General features: G+C 40.3%; 1 protein-coding gene across 3 annotated transcripts in view; it reads right to left on the bottom strand.

Annotated features, from left to right (window-relative positions):
- Positions 1 to 20,488, bottom strand: part of ARMH3 (armadillo like helical domain containing 3) — a 131,313-nt gene that overhangs the window by 72,501 nt on the left and 38,324 nt on the right. For all 3 annotated transcript variants that reach the window (XR_010025729.1, XM_063132527.1, XM_063132528.1), the window contains exons 16-20: positions 18,862 to 18,920; positions 17,984 to 18,049; positions 15,912 to 15,981; positions 14,632 to 14,692; positions 13,451 to 13,539 (exon numbers count right to left, since the gene is read on the bottom strand). Coding sequence is in view for 2 of the 3 variants with exons in the window: in XM_063132527.1 (XP_062988597.1) it covers positions 13,451 to 13,539; positions 14,632 to 14,692; positions 15,912 to 15,981; positions 17,984 to 18,049; positions 18,862 to 18,920 (345 nt within the window). In the remaining variant the exon portion in view is untranslated. The remainder of the gene's footprint in view (positions 1 to 13,450; positions 13,540 to 14,631; positions 14,693 to 15,911; positions 15,982 to 17,983; positions 18,050 to 18,861; positions 18,921 to 20,488) is intronic.

The raw sequence follows: 20,488 nt of genomic DNA, 5'->3' as shown, positions 1-20,488 counted from the left end.
ATATCGCACTGTTGGCTCATATTCAGCTTGTGATATACAACAATTCCAAGATCCTTCTCGTTTGTAGTATTGCTGAGCCAAGTATCCCCCATCTTGTAACTGTGCATTTGGTTTCTATTTCCTAAATGTAGAACTTGGCATGTAGAACTCCTGACTCCCAGTCCAACACTTTAGCCACTACACCACACTGGATCTTTTTAAATTATGTGAATGGAAAACACTGAACACTGTTTCCTGCTCTGAAGCAAGGTGTGGTAGTAGTACAGCCTTCTCCAACCTGCTGCCCTCCAGATGTATTGGACTACAACTCCTGTAATTTCCAGCCAACATGGGATGGGAAGCATCAGGTTGAGCAAGACTGGTGTAGGAGATAAAGCAGTTCTGTGACCAAATTCCTAGGCAGAGTTTTCACAGGAAGTCATAAAAAACAAGTTTATGTCAAATGCTCCTGATAACTTTCAAGCTGGATCAGCTTGTCAGCCTGTGAGCTTAATTTTAGAGGTGCTGTTTCAGTTTTATCATGAAGAGCATTCCTACTTATGGAAAGACGGCTGTGCAGGAAAGCAACATTTTCTACTATCTGACAACTCCCAGAACAACTGGAAGCCAACTTAGAGGCAAGAGCAATCTGGCAGAATCCAGAAGAACAGAGAGATTATCCTGCCACCTACTGCTCATCCATCTGGAGACCTGAACAGCCTAGAATACCCCCTTTGTCATGGGGCAATGTTAAAAGCAAGGCATACGATGGAAGCTCTAATGTGTTACAAAGGACACTTTAATATTACGGTAAACAGAAAAAAATACTAAGCGTGGACATGGCAACAGAAAGGAACTCTGCTCTTAAGTGCTAGTATATTCATCCATTTAGAACAGATTTCAGTCACTGGTCAATAGCAATGGAAGAAGTGACAGTACAGGAGAAGAACAAGAAGTAGCCAGCCGTGGTTCAGAGATGGCTAATATACTTCAACAGTGGTTTGAAAAGACCAAATGTTTCAATAAAGCTGAAATTATTTTACATGTGTCTATGCAGATCAGGCAATCATGCAACTAGAGGACAGATAAAATGCTTAGTACCTCATTTTAGTCCCAAACAACATCTAAGCAGATTTGACATATAAACAACAACTGTGACAACTATGGATACTTCTTTGCATTTTTTTAAAAAAAAAACTCAAATTCCATCCTCAAGTTTAGAGAATAAAATGTTACGCTCAGATTTAGAGCATAGGTGCTGCTAGCCACTGCAGTAATGTGCACACTGACACGCTCCTCAGGCTATTAACCCAGCTCCCAGTGAGTTGGGTCATTCTATCAATGTGTGTACAGATTCATTTCCTAGTGCTATGCATTACACTTTGGGGCCTGTGGACAGGCCCTTAATGCCATACTGATTCAATTCAACAGAGACTTCTGCCCATATTGTGCTTAAAGGCATCAGCCTTCAGAGCAAAGCAGCAGCTTCAAATAGGTTCTTCATAGAGCAGAGATGCAGTTAAAACATGTTTCCAAGGTAACTAAGCCTCCATGGCAAACGTCGCCATCCAAGGCAATCACGGCTGGGGACTAAGACAGCTGCCCTGAGTCTCTCTGATGGCAGTTTACTGGGCACTTCTCACACTAGCTACTATAATGTGCTTTACTTGTTGGCTCAGCTTTAAGAAATTCCACAGCCAGCGCATTGGCTCAAGTGCTTGAAATGCTCCATACAACACTCTGTGGAAAGTGTTATCTGTCTGCAGCTAGGCAACACTTCCCAATGTGAGGTGGGTTGTGTGTTTTTTTTAAAAAAACCAACTGTTTAACTGCAAATTTACATCATGGATTGCTCAATTTTAGCGGGGCTTCCTTTCTACCCTTAAAGCGGGAACCCTCACTTTAAAAGGCTCATACTTCTGTTTTCTATCATGGTGAACTTTTCATGGAAACAAGTGGTCAGTTCCTGCTAATGCTTCTAAATCTAGAATGGAATTAAGTATATCAGAGTTGCCTTGTTAGATCAGACCAAGGATCCCAGCAGGGTGTCTCCAACAGTGGCTGGCTAGATCTCATTGGGAAGCTCAGAGACAGGCCTTGGTGCAATAGTCATGCCCTATTGTTTCGCCCCAACATCCTCCAGAATTTGGGAGAAGTGGGTTGTTCATTAATAATAAAGTTGAACTTCAACACACACCCCACACACAAATTCCTGCCTTGGCTTCCACCTCCCAAATCAACACAATTATTTTATTCATTCAGCCTCCTTCCGACAACAAGAACTGTAGAGGAAGATAAATCACAAGCACATAAGGATTTGCTCTGACCTCTCATATAGAAACATAAAATATCTATGAGGATAGCTTGCCTGGATCTTTTCAATGTGCATCCACAAAGAGTTTCCCAACCAAGAGGAAACTACAGACCTAAGTAGCACGGTTACAGGAAAAGACTATGTCCACAATTGACAGCTTGGATTTCATCTAACTGCCCCTGATTACAGCTCTCACTCAATTTCCTCTCTCTGGGATAACTGCAACCAAAGGATAAAACGTAGGATAACATGCTTTTAAGCCATTCTCTCAAGATATTTTTTAAAACTGAGATTGCTGCAAATTGGTATGGTTCTTCAACTCACACAGATCTAAACCAATCTGCAAATGGGCACTTCCAGTGCTCAGCAGGAAGTGTCACAAAGGAAATTCCCTGCTCACTAAGCATGAACTGCCTATCAGCAGCCCACCACTCAGGGGGGAAATGCTGGAGTCTCATTCCATTTGCTAGAATCCCATGGGAAAAGCAGCAACACTGTCTGGCCATCTACTATCCCTCCCGATTTCGTAGCTACAGGATTCAGCCCAACTGAAATTAATTCAAGATGGCATTTCCTATTAGCATGAAGTTACCTTCTCGTTTATCACCTTGATATTTGAACAGTATATATGTAAAGTTGCTGGAGAAGAGGTGAGAACAAAAAAGGAGAGGGAGAAAGGCAGAAGGGTTTGCACAAAATCCTATAACAAAGGGAGGTTTCCTCTATCTAATGTAGGTTTCCAGTGGGCTAATGCAATGAAGAATGAATAACAACCCCTAGGGACTAGCTGTTTCTCTCCTCTCTCTATGAGGCCAAAAGTCAGAATTTACATGACCATTTGCAAAACAACAAAAACACAGACCATGGATGTTGCAGTTATATAAGCTATGATAACTGAACTGAGCCTTAAGGATAAAGCAGGCTAGCACTTTAAGTATCAGGTGCTATGCCCAATTCCAGATGCAATTTATGGTACCCCTGGCAAAGATCATTTGCTTACTTCCTGCAAATGCAGGTCCAGCTCCAGGGCTTACTCCTATAGATGTTCCACTTCTTAAGGCAAGAAAAGAAAAGAAAAGAAAAGGCAGCAGAGCAGAAAGCTAGACCCTTGAGTAGATGAGTCAGGGAAATCCTCAACAGATTCAAATGAGTTTGGATTTCTCTTTATCTGTCCTACAGATTCTGCAGCAGAACAGCTTTTTCTGAGACATTCAGATTCTACAGACTTACAGATCAATTTTTCAGTTTTAGGAAGGATTTGCACCAGTGCGAATTAGCAAGAGTACAACAAAATTCTGGTGAAGAAAATCCAATTCTACCGACAAGCAGATGACATAATGAAAAATGCCTGACAGTCTGCAAAACCCAGGTGGAACGGATTTAACAAAAAACTTACATCCCTCCCATTGAGTATATTTCACCCAATCTATGCCTCAATACTGAAGGTCATATCAGTTTCCTGCCTTAGGTAGTACTTATATTTATTGAATGAATGAATGAATGAAGCCTACTCAGATTTATTCTGCCTCCTGTCTAATCGTAAAGTTTCAGCTAAGAAGAGGCAGAAGGAAGGAAGTCCACAACAGTGGACTTTGTGCATATTTTAAAGAGGAAGCTGAGGGACTTCGCCAATGGCCAGTTGCTACCTTTTCCCCAAAAAGCAAAGTTAAAACTAAAGTAAAAGATCAATGAAATGGTAGCACAGTGCCAGGGCTGTGTCAGAGCCATGGGTAGCTCAATGTGAATTTAGACCTCAAATGTGGGTTCTCTGATGTAATGTCTTTAGTGGCTTTTGCTTTATACTGTAGCCTGCTCAGGGGATGAAGCATGAAGAGGGAGAACTGAAGCAGGTATGGATAATAGCTGGATTCCTGCTGATAGGACCATTTGGGCACCAGTGAGCATATCTTCAGAAAGAGATATTCAAACAGCAGATAGCATTCACTTTAACCACTGGTTTCAATTCATAGTTAAGAGGCCATTCTAGTTGGTGTTAGCCACAAGTAGTATTGGTAACAATGTAACACTTAACCAGATTAAGGTGTATGAGGCGAAATCTGTTGCAGAGAAGAGATGCACCGAACCTTGTAGCTCACTCTCAAGCTCTTAGTTAAATAAGCCCAAGTGTTACATATGCCTCTGGAGGGGAATGGCAAGATCCCACAGAGAACATATTCCTTCCCCAAGATAGCTGGCTCGCTGGTAGAGGGGCAACGATCTGGTGGAATGTCCATTCAAGAATAAAATAACCTGCAATCAAGACTAATAGCTCTGAAAACTGAAAAAGTCAATTATGCAATCAAATTAATTAAGTATGAGGAATGACTCCTTTAGCTCCTTCCACCTGAAGGTTTCTCAATAAAGAGTATCCATCACAATCTACCTCCAGGATAAAGAAACATATATTAAACAAAGTGGAGAGGGCACAAGAGAGAGCAATAAAGATGACAGAAGGCTTGGCTAGAAAGGAGGACGCATGAGACAAGGCTGAAGCAATTAGACACTTAATCAGGAGCCTTGAAGCCTGGAAAGGAGAGGCTGGGGTACAACGTTAATAACTGCATACACATATACAGACACGACTGCACAAAGTGCTATTATAAAATAAAGTTGAACTAACTGCTATCCATAGCCAAAGAGAGAGCAAATGGAGAAGATTGAACAGAGCCTTTTCATTTAAGAGTGCTTAACCAGGGAGTTAGTGAACTCTTCTTCTCAGCAAACCTGAAAAAATTATAGCGACATCTAACAAGGGCTCAGCTATGCCTGCCAAAGCACCATTCCAACTCTACATTCTTCAATGGCAGCTAGATAAAATTAAGCAGGGATTGCTCCTACAATACCTGGCATGTTGAAGAGAAAGTTGAGCATAGAACCCAGGACATCAACTGCATCTTCCTACCGTGAAGCCACCATAGTCAATGCCATGATTTTGGCACCATATTTGGTTCAGCTAGCTAGATAAGATTTAATGTGTCAACCATATCTAGCTAAGCTGAACACACTGTAGTGCCAGAATGTCTTGCTTTTCTTTTAGTACTGACAAGACAGCCAGTGTTAGCTCATACTATCAGTTTAACAGTCTAGAGATGTGAAAACTGGGGGGGGGGGGAACAAAAATAATTCAGGAGGGAAGCGTGTTTATTCATTCTTTCCCCCAGATCTTTTTTGTTTTTTTCTGCAAAATTTAACTACTTTGGATAAGCAAATATATTTTTTAGAAAATAATGACTAAAACATTTAAGACAAAGTGTTCATTCATTGCTACAAATCCTTTATTCTGTCAAAATGATTTCTAAAAACTATGTAATAGGAAGACTTTTAGAGAAAGAAGAGATGTAAAATATACAGAAATTCTGAAGCCATAGGGGGAATATTATGTTAAATCCTCTCTGTAAGATTTCCAACAAAGTTATTTCTTCCATTCATTATAAAAAATATTGCTCTAATGTATCTTTGACTGATAAGACACGGAGGGGTGCTCCAAGTTATGCTCAGTTTCCCAACATGTGCCTAGAGTCCCCATACTATAACAGTAAAGAAAATGTGCATTCTTGGGAGTTGAGGGTTTGTTGTGTTTCTGGACTTTTTCTGGTTAGACACTGTAGTGTAGCAGTCAATAAATGTAGTTCTAAAATCCACATGTAAGAGAAACACTATGTAGGTTGCTCTTCAGTACTACTACATGCAACGGAACAATATATGGGTTATCCCACCCATTTCTTTTCTTTTTTTAAAAAAAAAACAAGAATAACTTTGAAGCTTGGATCAATGGAGCTCATTGCCACAGTTCTTCATAAGGTTCCCAATCAGACTTCACCATTAGGAAATGTTGCCTCAGCTATAAAACTATCAAAATAAACTCTTTAATACCTAAAAGAGACTCAGTAGCTTAGTTCATATGGCGTAGCCATGGGATTTACACCACCCCAACCTTTAAAAATGAACAAAAATCAAGATGTTTACTAAGGAGAATTATCTATAAAGAAAAAAAATACACACTTCAAATAATCTATATAAGAATATGTTATATTCTGCAATGCTTATTACTAGAGATCTACCAGACCGATTTTACTCATTTTTTTTTTCAAAAAAACCTGCTGCTTGAGCAGTTTAGACATGCAGAAGTTTTCAACTTCAAAAAAGTTCAAAGCTCGAGCTTTAATAGCCGAACATCAGCCATTTTACTCCTTCTCCTTCCTTTCCCCTCCCAGGCCAAATTCCCTCAACATAGAGAAGCTGGCAGGAGCGTCAACAGCTTTGGCGGCTCCCATTGGCTTCCTCTAACAACCCCAGATAGGGAAGGGGAAGAGTGCCGAAGTTCCTGTCTCATTATCCCGCTGCGGAATGGAGAGAGAGAGAGAGAGAGAGAGAGAGGAGGAAAATGCACAGACTTCCGGGGGGGGGGGGGACCATAAATAGGAGGCGCCACACAGGGCAGCTCGCCATTTTCTGCTGTGGGAGAAGTAGTTTGGGCATCTGTGGCAGTCAAGGCTGTCTTGGAGGTGAGGAAGCGGGGGCCATCTCGGCTGCATCATAAAGGGTTGGATTGGCATGTTGTGAAGCCTTTCCTTTGAAATCAAATGAATATGGCCCTTTCTTATTCTAGACTATGAGCATCCATGGTGACATGGGCTTTACACTATTAGGTTGAGCTTGTGGAAAGATTTTTAAATTAAATACATCTGATTACTATTCCTAATAGATAACTGAGTCTTCCCCAGCTAAATAAGCTCTCAACAGCTTTTCCTTCAGACCAGATTTCCCTAAATTCCACACAAACCAATTGCTCTCAAACAGGAGCAGATGCTATACACCAGCTTTCTTCTGCCTCCAGGTCTTTCTGCTTCTTCTGGCTTCTAGGATGATTCAGATGCTCCAGGGGCAGCTTGCTGAAGTTTCCACTGGTCAGACATAAACTAGAAACTTTAAATGTATAACTTGGTTTTCTCAGAAAATTATGTTTGGGAAATTAAATTTAAAAGTATAGTTGATTCAGACCACGGGTAGGCAATGTGGTGCCCATGGGCACTCTTGGAACCTTTCTTGGGGCCCACTGAAGTATCCACCCCCTCCTACTTCTAAAAAAAATAACAAATTTCCTTGAAACATTGGGATCACTTCAAACCAAAGTGAGGGACTCCAGTCACTACCATCTTCATTTCCCATGAATGCCTCTGGGAAATCAGAGGTGGGAATCAGAGACATTCTTAGGAAATGAAGATGGCAGATGGCTGCAGGTTGATGTTTCCTCCTGCAGCACATCCAGCCACCAAGAAGGTGCTGCCCAGGACAGTTCCTTAAATTGCCAAATGTGACCATTGGCCCAAAAAGGTTGCCTACATTTATTTTATTTTATTTATTTATTTAGCGTATTTTTATCCCGCACCTCAGCCAAAAAGGCTCTCGGAGCAGCTTACAATTGATCATTAAGAAGACAGTCCCTGCCCTCAGGCTTATATTCTAAAAAAGACATCACACATAAGGAAAAGGGGATGGGGAGAGAAGAGGGAGAAAATAAAAAGAAATTAAGAAGACTGTTCAGGCTGGTGGGAAGGCTCTGCTCCATTCTCTCATCTCCCAATGGAGGGGCAGATCAACAGCTCCTTCTTCTTCCCCACAGTGTAAAGTTAGCCCTTTGGGGGGTTGGGGTCCCACTGAAGCAGGCTCTGATGGTCTCTGCCTGCTCCAGTCTTCCTCACTTCTTCTTCCCCACAGGGTGAAGATGACAGTTAGCCCTGAGATGACAGTTAGCCCTGTCATTCAGACACTACACATTTACTGAGTTTACTTTTTAATGTTTTTAATTTCAATTATAATTTTATGAGGAAACCAAAGTGGCTTTAGATATGTAAACAGTACTAAAAAAAATAAGTATTGCATTCCCCCACCCCCCGCCAATTTCCAGGGAAGCGGGGGGTTAACATCTCTATGATGAAGTGGCCAACCCTTTGTGGATAGCTGCATTTTCTGGCCTAAAGCATTTACGGTGAGACCGGCATACGGTGTTAGGATTCAGTATCTTTACTTTTTCAAAGTTCGCCTTCCATAGCCTGCACATTCCACTTATCCTATGATAAGCACCATGATGTCTCATCCACAACTATTCAAAGGCGGAATGTAGGAAGGCTCCAGGAATAAGTTGGCCTCCTAAGGAAATAACAGGGATTTGCTTGCTAGCTAGGGTGCAAGAACTAGCCACACTAAACATCAAACAAATTGCTACACAATAATGATCAAAACACACTTGCTGTGGGAGAGGATTATTTACAAATAGGGTCTGACAGTGAAGTATCAGCACCATCCTCCAGAGAGAGACTCATGGATTCAGAGTATGTCCTAGATATAGCTGCTCCTTTCTTACAAATGAATGCATCAAACCTCCCCGAGGCACAGTCTACCCCAGAATCCACGGACATGGCAGGCAATTACCAAGGGACACTGCTTGCACTGGCAGGCTCACTGTCAATCAATCAAGAAAGCAAATGGATTTTGCCAAAGGGGAGCTGGGAAAATATATATATATATATATATATATATATATATATGCAAATCTTACAAGCAAAAGTAGAGATGTACCCAGTCACACAACATCACAGGCAGACAAAATGTCTGCTGTGAACTGGCATGTAGCTGGAAGAAATGGACACACCAATTTGCCACTTTAACACTGCATGTAAAATGCAACTGGGATAGCATCCCCACAATGTTGTATAAAAGAAAAGAGAAAGGACTACCTGGCCTTTAGGACTTCTGTAAAGGCAATAAACCTATTTTAAGGGCTTGCTTGTCAATAGCCTTCATCACATGGGATTCCTAAAAGAAATACAACATGTGAGGTGGTCTCATCCAGGAGGAGGGCCTTCTCTGCTGTGGCACCCCGGCTGTGGAATGAGCTCCCTAAGGAGGTTCGCTTGGCACCTACATTATATGTTTTTAGACGCCAGGTGAAGACCTTTTTATTCTCCCAACATTTTAACAATCTATAAATTTTAAATAACATGGTTTTAAATTTGTAATTTTGCATTGCTGCTGTTTTTATCTGGTTGAGCTTTTATACTGTATTTTATATTATGGTTTTATACTGTTGTTTTATACTTTGAATGGTTTTAATTTTTGTGAACCGCCCAGAGAGCTCCGGCTATTGGGCGGGATAGAAATGTAATAAATAAATAAATAAATAAATAAATTGATTTAAACTGCACCATCACATTTGTCTAGACGGTTTTTGTTTTGTTTTGTTTTTTTCCATCTTGGCTTGGCACAGACACCCAATACTATCACACAAAATATGTGATCCTGGCACTGGAGTAGCTGAATAGTCTGGAAATTCTGCTGAGATAGAGATCACTCCACTGTAAATCTGATCTCTTACACAGGCTAGCCAAAGTGTTTTTAGTGGTGACATATTATTTATTCATTCCAACTTTTAATGTTGCTTTCTAAAAAAAAAAAGTCTCCAAAGCAACTCATAATAAAACTTGTAATGTTACAGCAGTTTTAATAAAACAACAAAAATTACTATTAAACACAGATATCATACAAGCAACAAAAGCTGTTAAAAACAGTAGTATTTTTTAAAATCCAGTAAAACAACAGAAGCACATTTCATAAAATACTGTTAAGTAAAAAAAAAGGTCTTAAACTGGTACCTCATTTTTTAAATAGTAATAATAAAAAAAACCCACAGATGACTTAGGAATCTATATGGGGAGAGTATTTCAAGAATAGGATACTACCACTGAGAAGACCCAATTCCCAATAACTATTTGCCTCAGCTCTAAAAGTGATGGCACAAGCAGGTTCATTATTACCACTAGCTGTTCTCAAGCTATTTTAAAAAAAAAAAAACATTATTTTTATTGCAACAAATATTTCTCCCCATAAACGAAAACATCAGTACAATAATGAAGCTTAAATCCAATAACTAGACAATGACCACTACCTGCCAGGTTACTGACAAAAGGACACATGGGGACAGGGAAAGGCACAAAATTACAAAACAAATCCTATAATATATCAAAGCAGATCAAAATCAAATAAGAGAGTCATTGAAATGTTAGAAGCAAATATGAAAAACCATAAGGAAGAATTATCGTCAACATAGAGGAGGGCAACCAGGATGATCAGGGGTCTGGAAACAAAGCCCTATGAAGAGAGACTGAAAGAACTGGGCATGTTTAGCCTGGAGAAGAGAAGATTGAGGAGAGACATAATAGCACTCTTCAAATACTTAAAAGGTTGTCACACAGAGGAGGGCCAGGATGTCTTCTCAATCCTCCCAGAGTGCAGGATACGGAATAACGGGCTCAAGTTAAAGGAAGCCAGATTCCAGCTGGACATCAGGAAAAACTTCCTGACTGTTAGAGCAGTACGACAATGGAACCAGTTACCTAGGGAGGTTGTGGGCTCTCCCACACTGGAGGCAGCTGGACAACCATCTGTCAGGGATGCTTTAGGGTGGATTCCTGCATTGAGCAGGGTGTTGGACTCAATGGCCTTGTAGGCCCCTTTCAACTCTGCTATTCTATGATCAATAAAAGACAATACACTGTCACTGTGTAGAGGCATTTTCCCTTTCCTCTATTCCGTCAATATAAAACAGGAATGAATATCAAGTAGTGAGAATTATTCTGATCTACATGGATCTTTGAGCTGTCCCAAATAACAAACCTAGTCTCCTTCACAGCATATGTATGTATACATACATACATACACGTATGCATGTTGATTACCTTAAGAGATGTTTTTAATTATTTATTTACAATATTTTTATACCATACAATTATCTAACACAGATTCCTCAGCAGTGAACATAGGTATAAACAGTAAAAGGAAGATTTAAAAACCAAATTAAAATTGTTCAATTTAAAAACAAAGGAACCAGAAAAACAGTGGCTAGTCAGTTGAAGAAAACTTCTTGAATCAGAGTTGTTTTCAGGAGGTTGTGGCCTAGTGTTGGTGCCTGCCTGACCTCCAGGGGCAGAGATTTTCCACAAAGAAGGGGCCACTACACTAAAGGCTCTTCTCCTGGTGGATTCCAATCAGGCCATGTTTTCTGTGCAGCTTCCTTTTTCAGCTTTAAAGTTTAAATTGTTCTAGATTCGTTTAATTGCATTTTTTGTTTTGTTTGAACTGTCAATGGAAGCTTATCTTGGCTGCCTTGGGATATTCTCCCTCCTGCTGCTGTTTCTAGGGTATGCAAGTTAAAATACCACTCCTGATACACTGAATAGTTAATTCTAAGTCATTAAAAAGCAATAACTTTTTAAAAGTTTATAAAGCTTTCAACAGCTGAAACTTAGTCTTAGTCAGAACATATTCTCCATTTCTTAAGCCTTGTATAAACACCAGCTAAATTAGCAAATCAAGCACATGACGCCACGCTAAAGGTTTTATAGAGCAATAGGACGGAATTTTAACAAAGACAGGTCAGAATGGAAAGCAAACCAGGTATGACACTTAGCCTGCCAAAGGAAAGGGGGGTAACAACTGTTTTGAGGAACTAGATGAAGAACAAAGGGAATGCAAAGGAATTTCATTAATTCGCACATCTTTGTGAGTCTGACTTTCCATATATTAAAAATTTTAGTACATACTTCTCAACCAATCAAAAATAGCTTTAAACATTTTTAATCCCCATTCAATTTTTGAGCCTCTGCCAACTAATTCCCTCCAATTAAATTGCTCTTGCAATTTCAAATCCTCTGTGAAAGTACCTCCCAATTAAAAACAATAGTGCTTTTTATATCTCTATTCATACCTCTCTACACACACATCAACGAAGATAACAAAATAAGCAAGAAAGCCGAAGGGAAAGGAGGCAAAGAAAAGAAAGCAAGAAGGGGCAGTAAAGTAATGTTTTACATAGGAATTTAAGTCCCAAGTTCAATTCCTGGCATCTCCATGTAAACCTAGGAAAGATTCCTGCCTGAAACCCTAGAGACCTGCCAATGGTCCAGCTCAGTACAATCCTATGTAAATGCTCATGTAAAAAAACAGCACCAACCGTAGTTTGCAATTGCTGAAATGGGGCAGTACAAGAAAAAGGGAGAAACGTCTCAAGATGCTGTAGACAACTTTATTGTGACTAACGTCTACAGCATCCTGAGATGTTTCTCCCTTTTTCTTGTTCATCTTGGGTGCCTACTTACCCGCCTTGAACCCTGATATGGGGCAGTAAGAGTTATGGATTTGGGAGTGACTTTATAGCCAACATTCCCCAGAAAACCAGTATGAATTTTAAGAATGAGGCACAACAGAAAAATCATAACCAGCATGACTAGGTACAGTCCCTATTACTATTCTTTGATGTCAATATAGTCACTTTGCAATTCCACAATCTTCCCACAACACTTCTGTAACTTCAGGCTGGAATGAGATGTTACAGGAACTTCATAGTTGTCATCAAAACCAGAAACCCCATATCTCCTCCCTTCCTCAGTATCACTTTGAAATGCAAAAAGTGTGGTGTTACAATCATTATTGCATTGCAAGTTCCGCCACTATGCCAAGTGGCAGCCAATGATGTTACCAGGTGGAGAGTGAAGGATAAAGGTTTTACAGCAGCAGTCATGAAGCTGCCATAATGTCATTCCAGCCTCAGCACTGGTAAAAGCAAACAGGACAAAAATCTCATTAATTCATTCACAGATCCATACAAAGATGCATTTAGAAAACCCTAAAGTACCACATGTCACAAAAGGCAACATGAAATGACTGGTGCGGTGTCAGACAATGGCAGCACTTTCATTTAGCTGCATTTAGCCCCAAATGAGAGACTGCTAGCCAACTAACAGAGCACTCTTAAGAACCATTCGACACAGCGTCCCAATAGTCCTGCCAAGGAGAATTTCATTGAATAAACCAGGCTATTAGTCACATATGAAAGGACACCAAGGTCTTTCTACAAAGCCATGGAAAGCTTTTTTGGAGAAGGAGTGGTTAGCTGCATTCAGAACTTATCTGCTTCTCCTGCTTCCAGGTACAGAACAGCATCACAGAATCAGAGACTAGAAAAGGTATGGGAGGGCGGTACTAAAGGGCAATGCACTTAATTATTTTAATAACGCTGATTCTAGAACTACTGTCTTCAAGTTTATGAAGGGATGTGAATGATAAATTGGTGTTGAAGAGGAAGAAAGACCAAGAATTTACCTGACCAGAGCTCCCTCCAAGTGTAATGAAGTCTCACTCTGCATTTCTTCTGGTAGCAAAGCAGCTTGTGTACTATTTGAATGCAACGCCTGGCAAAAACAGAGGAAAGTCCAATGTAATCAACAGCATATAATTGGCTTTATGCCAGCAGAATAAAGGACATGTATTAGGAGGCTCCGCGTAGAGAAGTTTCTAGTAGTGCTGACAGACACACACAGATCTGCAGCATTACCGCCTATAGTGCAGCACTAATCTCTGACCATACAACCTCATCATCTTTGGTCTATTACAGAAATGAATAAGAAAGCCCCTGTAAAATTTAGCAAACTGAGGGATGGCTTTGTCAACTGGTCATTGTTAGGACTGCCAATCTCTCTCAATACACAAAGATTAGATGGGGTTAACATCCAAATAGGCCATATGTCTTTGGAACAGACGCTTCACAAAGATTATTTGATATTTTTTTTATGAAACAGTATCTCAAGAACTGCACTGGATACTTACTTCTTCTAAGCCAGGTAAAAGGGAGTGAAGTCAGGTAACTCACGGAGGATAAAGCTATGAAAGGCTACTAGTCAGAGGCAGTATGCCTCTCCATATCAGTAACTGGGGGATATGAGAAGGGTGCTCCTATGCTCAGGTCCTGCTTGTGGGCTTCCCATGGGCATCTGGTTGGCCACTATGGGAAAGAGTGCTGAGCCAGACAGGCCTTTGCTCTGATCCAGCACAGCTCTTCTTACACTCTTATTTTAAGTGGGTTCTCGCATGCATTGGTACCTCAAATCCCTTTTTGGCTTTTTGCAGGCCATTAACACTGTACTTCACCATCTCTGCTGGGAAATGCTTCACATGCTTGTTTTTCTGTTTGGCGGTATTCAGGCTACTTTGCTTTATACTTGCTTGGTGCTTTGAAATACTTTAAAGCTTAAAGTTTTTGCTCTCGTTCTGTTGATTAAGTAATTTAGGAAAGCTCTGAGAAAGCGTGGGAATTCATTTCATTTTTCAATTTCTTGGCACATTGAACAAAAGCATGACACTTAGGAGTTTCTCAGAAACCTTGAAATTGGCCAGATCCCCTCCCTACATCAGAAAATGCAATTCTAGTCAAGAAAGAAAAAGATATGACTGTTGATGAAAACCTCAAAATGGTTCAGGGCTCCAGTCAGCAAGCTATTACTTACATGTAAAGATCCATGGGAAACTCTTTCATCATGTGTGTTATGATGAATTCCACCATCAGATCTAGAAGGAAGAAAACAGGACTCACCACAGAATTACAAAGACCTAGAACCTAGCTAGCTTCAATCCTGGTTTCAAATTCTAGGTTATGAAAGCACACCTTGGTTAGTATTAACTATTGTAAACATCAGTGCACACATAACATACCATGGTTAAGAGCAGGAGGAATGAGAGAAGAAACTGGATGGAGGGAGTGTGCAATCCCATGGCCCATTCCTGACCCCTTATACATGTTTAGGGTAATGTTACGTCAGCACTGATACATGATCAGACTGCCACTAAGTTTTAGTTCAGCAACTGGATGGCTATTTGAGTTTACTCTCTTTTCCAAGAACCCAGGAATATGTTAATGAGAAATATGTCTATGGTTATGCCATTTAAGTTCCAAAGACTACATGGTCCAAATACTATCCACTTTCCCCATTGTTACCTATATCAAAAACTACTTTTGATACCTAGAATTCTACTTATTTCAAATCTTGCCGCCAGTGGTAAATTTCTGCAGAAAATAAGTTTCAGAAAGTTGCTGTGACAGGGGATAATATTTATTTTAAACCAGAGAAAATGAAGAGGGGTGCCTTATGTCTACGCGTCATGTTCCAAAGTGTAGTAAATCTGACAAAATCTCAATAGCAGCTTAAATTTTTCATGTGCTACTAAGCCAATAAAGGCTTATGACACCACACAGTTCCAGAAATACTCCACTCCTATTTCTAGACATGGCCTATGAATTTCAGAGTGGACAAGGTAACCCAAATACCTCTGCCAGTATTTGTCCATCTTTTCCACCAATACTGCAAAGCTGAGGGAGAACTAAAGGATCCTTTTATTCAATCTTCCACTTTTTCATCCAGCCTCTTATTTAAAGTTTTCAATAGCTAATTTTATTTATGTGCAGACTCACTCCAACTTGTCAAATATTAGCGCATTGTCCAACTAACAAAAGTTGGCAAAACAGACACTCCATTTGCCTCTGAAAATCTTTAGAATAAATGTGTTACATTACACTGCAGCCAGTTTTAGATGGATTTATCTATAAAGACTTGCTTTTCATCTTGCCAAAGGAAAGCAGTGAAGCAGGAAGAAGCAAAAAGATGCCATATTGGTAAATCAAATGCATTTCAAAACAACTACCTAGCTGACAAATACTCTTTTGTCTACGTCATTCCCTCAGCCCTCATTTTTTGAGAAGCTGCTGACCATACCTGGCAAGTACACTTACCTAGCACTGCGCAAACCAGAGGTCGACAGGGAAGGTTCTTGTCAGCAGCTTTCTTTCTGTGTCTCATAGGCTTCAAATACATGGAGATGAAATAATTAGATAGTGCTAGGCAATGACACCCAAGATGCACTGTCTCAGCTGTTTTCCTTGCACATAAATCTGCTGCCAGAAGCGATGATTTTATCCCTCTCCCAAACCAGAGAGTGGTCACTTTACTGATTTGGCTGTAAGCAAAGACCAGGGTATCTAACGCCTGGGCTTTAGGCAGTTGCAGCATCAGTGGCTTTCTTCTACACATTAGTCAGCCACTGCTGGAGAGAAAATACTGAGCTAGGAGGGCAGATTTTTATCCATCATCTGGAAAAAGGGGAATTTCAGAACCAGGTTACTTCAATCACCATTAAGCATTACTTACTAAAAAGAAAAGCCCTTTTGATTACTATTTCAGTACATTATCTACACAGATAATAAAAACTGACTCCAAGATTTTCATGAAAGCAATATGATACAATCACTCTTCAGAAAAAAGCAAGTGGTATTCCTGTAATTCACTCCCCGCCCCCACCCACCCCATCACTTGCAAAACCACTTCCTCCCTACATCCCAACTGATCAAATGTCCAGTAAGGAATAGTTATGGACGATCGCTATCCAGACAGTTGAGATCAAGAAAGGAAATCACAGTGATTAACACCTACACTCACATGTATTAAGGTCTACTCCAAAGGCCATTTATCCATTGGCTAGTACAAAGTTTCAAGTGTCACTAAAGTAACTCACATGTCACGTGTCTGGTTGGGACAGTAATTCCAAGAAAAAAACTGCCTCCCAGAAGAATAGTCTATAGAGAGTGTTTAACATGCTGGAAAAGGCTACACTCATTCCACAAAGGAGTGGTTCAGACATAAAACCAATTAGTGGTGGCACTTGACTACTGTTTGCCAATTGGAATGAAATGGTAAGCTATGATTTGCTGCACTCCAGAATTAACGGAAGAGAATTCCAGTGCAAAGAGGAAACTTACAAGTCCAGGGTTGGTCAGGTAAAACCAAACCATGGTTTTGTATTATGTCTGAATGACATCGAAAAGATGCAAGTTCATGGATTCCTCCCAACTCATCAACTGCATTTGCACAATAAGCCAAAATTCTAAAGAATTCTGGTAGTATGATCCTTTGGTCCATGGTTTGCTTACTGTGACATGTGAACCAAGAACTCTGGCTTGTCTCTCTCTCCCAGAGGGAACTGGGACAAGGGGAGGAAAGGAAAACCCAACTGAAATAGAGCAGCTTCATATTTCAGCCTTTCTGGAATCTCTCTCACTAGATAAAATTAGACAGATACAACTCATTTTATCACAGGTCTCTGCAGTTTTCTAAGGCAGATTGTTGGCAAATTGCACATTTTATAGCTTTTCAAAACTCTTTTAAAGCTTTGAGAACTTCAGAGGGTACAAGATCAAAAATGCAGCTAACAGCATGAACACCATCATACCACACACCAGGCAGGCAAGATCTCATATAAATCCTTAAATTAGGAATCAAGTGGCAGCCTACAAGACTGAATATTTGTGTTACAGCATACATAAAACCATTCTCTTATTCTAGATTGTAGAATATACTCCAGATTAATCTATTATTAATGGAGTTTAAAACTGCCACTCCACGGTTTATGCTTGGATTAGTCAGTCCAAATGTTGACTAATTAAATATTTTATTCACTTCTAGGTTTGTTCAAGTTTAGCACATGGGTAAAAGATGTTTCTTATGGTGTGTGAGAGAAGGCACGCGTCTGTAACGCTGTTAAACTGGGTCTCTTCAGGATTAATTTATGAAGTTCTGATGCATTAGAATTACTTCTTGAAATTCGCTTTAGCTACCTTGGCTGTTTTACATATATTAAATGGTACTTAGTTCACATTAAATGAGCTTTCAAATATTTCCTAGCATCGCTACACATGCCTAATGCCAAAGCACCTATTTGGCTAGAATGACAAAAAGGACCTAAGCAGTTAATGAATCCAAGAGTCCATCGCAGCTTGACAAACAAGGAGTCCTAATGGGGAAGACTCACCATTCTGTGGAGATTTACTCGAAAATTCATGTTGTCATCATGCAGAAAAGCATTTGCATACTGGTCCTATAGAAAAAGTGGGGGTGGGGACTAGAATAAGCATAGTCACGCAATTTTAACTCTAAGACAGTGATGAAAGTCAGCACTCATGCATGGAACTACAGATAAATATCAGTCCTGACAGATGGTTTCAAATGGATGAACATACCAGCTCAAAAAACAGACTGTTAAAGCTTCACCAATATGCATTTTTCACTAGTTTCTGCTTCCTTTGCTCATCTTAGCTGAAAGTGTCAGGAAAATGTTCATGTGCCCTACAGAATTCATACAAAAACCTTTCCCCAACTCTTTCCTACAGTAACACAAAAATAAACCAAAATAAATAAATAAAAAAGCTTTAGGGTGGCATTTTGACAAACCCATTGACAGTGGAGTTATTATACCTTCCCTTTGCCTTTGGGTCACTTAAACAAACTGCCCCCTTCTTACTGTAGAAGTAAGACTATTTTTTAAACACTTGGAGAAACACAGATGGGCATAAATCAGCCTGAAATCCAACACATTTCAATATGCTAGCTGAGCATGATGGGAGTTGTAGTCCAACACATCTGGATGGCACCATGTTGGGGAAAGGTGCCCAAGTGATCTCCCATATTTGCTGCACTCAACATTCTGTATCAAAATAAAAGTAATAGACAGGAAGGGAGGATGTGTTTAATAAGTGGAGTCTCAGCAAACGGTTAACTTTCTGAACTGCGGTGGTTATAATTCAGCTTCCAGAAGAAAGGAGGTGAAGGAATGCAAACCTAGCACCAGGTCATCAGCTAAACGCTAATGCATGTGCTAATGAGATGGAGGACATGAACAGTGGGACTTACCTCTGCTATGCAGGTCAGAATAATCAGACAGAGCTTGCCACTGTGGAGTCTGTGTTCATCTGCAAATGAACAACAACAGGTCCCACATGAGCCACTAAACCTTGATATGCCATAGGGTCAGTATATCGATCAGGAAGCACAGTGCCCCATAGGCAGAACAACAGAGCAAGAGCCAGGTCACCAACAGCTCCTCATCTACAGGCTTAACAAAGAAATGCTAGGACCCCAGATATCTATAACAAGGCTTTTGCTTTGTTGGGGCTGTTTGGTACTGTCTCCTCTTTTAGCATCTTCAATATTAACCTTTTCCACTATTTTTGAACTATCTTCTATGGGACAAGGCCAGTAACCTTTCTGTTGCTAAAGGGATATCACTTCTTGAAGAACTTATACTAATCTACAAGTAGCAGTCAAGTGCTACTGCTTGTCGTCAGACTGCGGAACAAGCTCTTAATAACTCACAATGGCCTGGTTCACACAATTAAATCCTGGCTTAATAAGATAGGATGTGTACAAGTTGACACACCTGCACACAACTCTTTTGCTCCCACTTCAGTCCTCCCTTCGTGCAAGTGGGGAAAGAAGCTGCAGTTAAGCATAGCTTCCCATTGTATCCAAGTGGGAAAGCTGTAGCTAATAGCTTTTAAACCAGTCATATGAAGCTATAGTTTAAAGATGGCCTCCAAATACTGGCTGCTTTAGAAGCCATGAACCACAGTTCCTAGTTTGGAGGTAATGTTGTTGCTCTTAGAAGACTAAGAAGAGATTAGAAATATCCCATTACCTGAAGTAGTCATCCACAAAAGCACTTCCCATGGTCTGAAGTTGGCTTGTTTCAAACAAATCATAATTAATTTTAACTATAGTTTGTCAGGTTCAGATGCAATACTAAACTATGGCTCATCAGAAATGAAAGCAAAAGCATCCACTCCCCTCATGGCCGTGCTGGAGAAGGAGAGAGGAGGGAGGACATCAGCCCAAGGCTCACTGCAGCCCATTCCTGTCACAATATTGTGACATCTGAACTAGCTGTGTGGCTATATATAAGTGACAATGACATACAACTACGTGTGGGTACACTTAAGTATAGGTAATACACCTGACCTCGATGACAATTTAAAAAGAGGCCAAAAGTCTTATTTTCCAGCAAGGCAAAGGAAGTAGCCCTAGAGAGATTTAATACTCGGGAGCCTTGTTATCTTTTCACTGCAAGATCTGGAGGCTTATTGCTCAGGTGCTGCTACAGACATGCCTCCTCCTTCGGGATTACCTGCCAAGCATTACTGCTCTATGCTAAGTACTTGAGCTTTAGATTACTCACATTACAAGTGACGTACTATGTTCAACAGTACATCATTGGCTATGGATCTGCAGCACACAGACCAGTATTTTGTGCTTTTGTATTGGAACAGCTTGCTATTCTTTACAAGCCTTAACTGAATTATAAAAATGGCACAGCTCCCCTGAGATGGACGCCAAATTTGGTCCTAGGTAACGGATGGGGAGAGACATACAGGGAACTTCTGCTCTCAAGCCAGTTCTGTGCAGTTAGGCACCTGACTAGAGCTTCATTCTTCCCTGTTTCAAGCAACACAGAAGGAGGACTAGGGAACAAAAATAAACAGGG

Source organism: Elgaria multicarinata, chromosome 8, assembly GCF_023053635.1.
Source record: "Elgaria multicarinata webbii isolate HBS135686 ecotype San Diego chromosome 8, rElgMul1.1.pri, whole genome shotgun sequence".
NCBI classification, from domain to species: Eukaryota; Metazoa; Chordata; class Lepidosauria; order Squamata; family Anguidae; genus Elgaria; species Elgaria multicarinata.
This window is presented reverse-complemented; position numbering and strand designations above follow the sequence as displayed.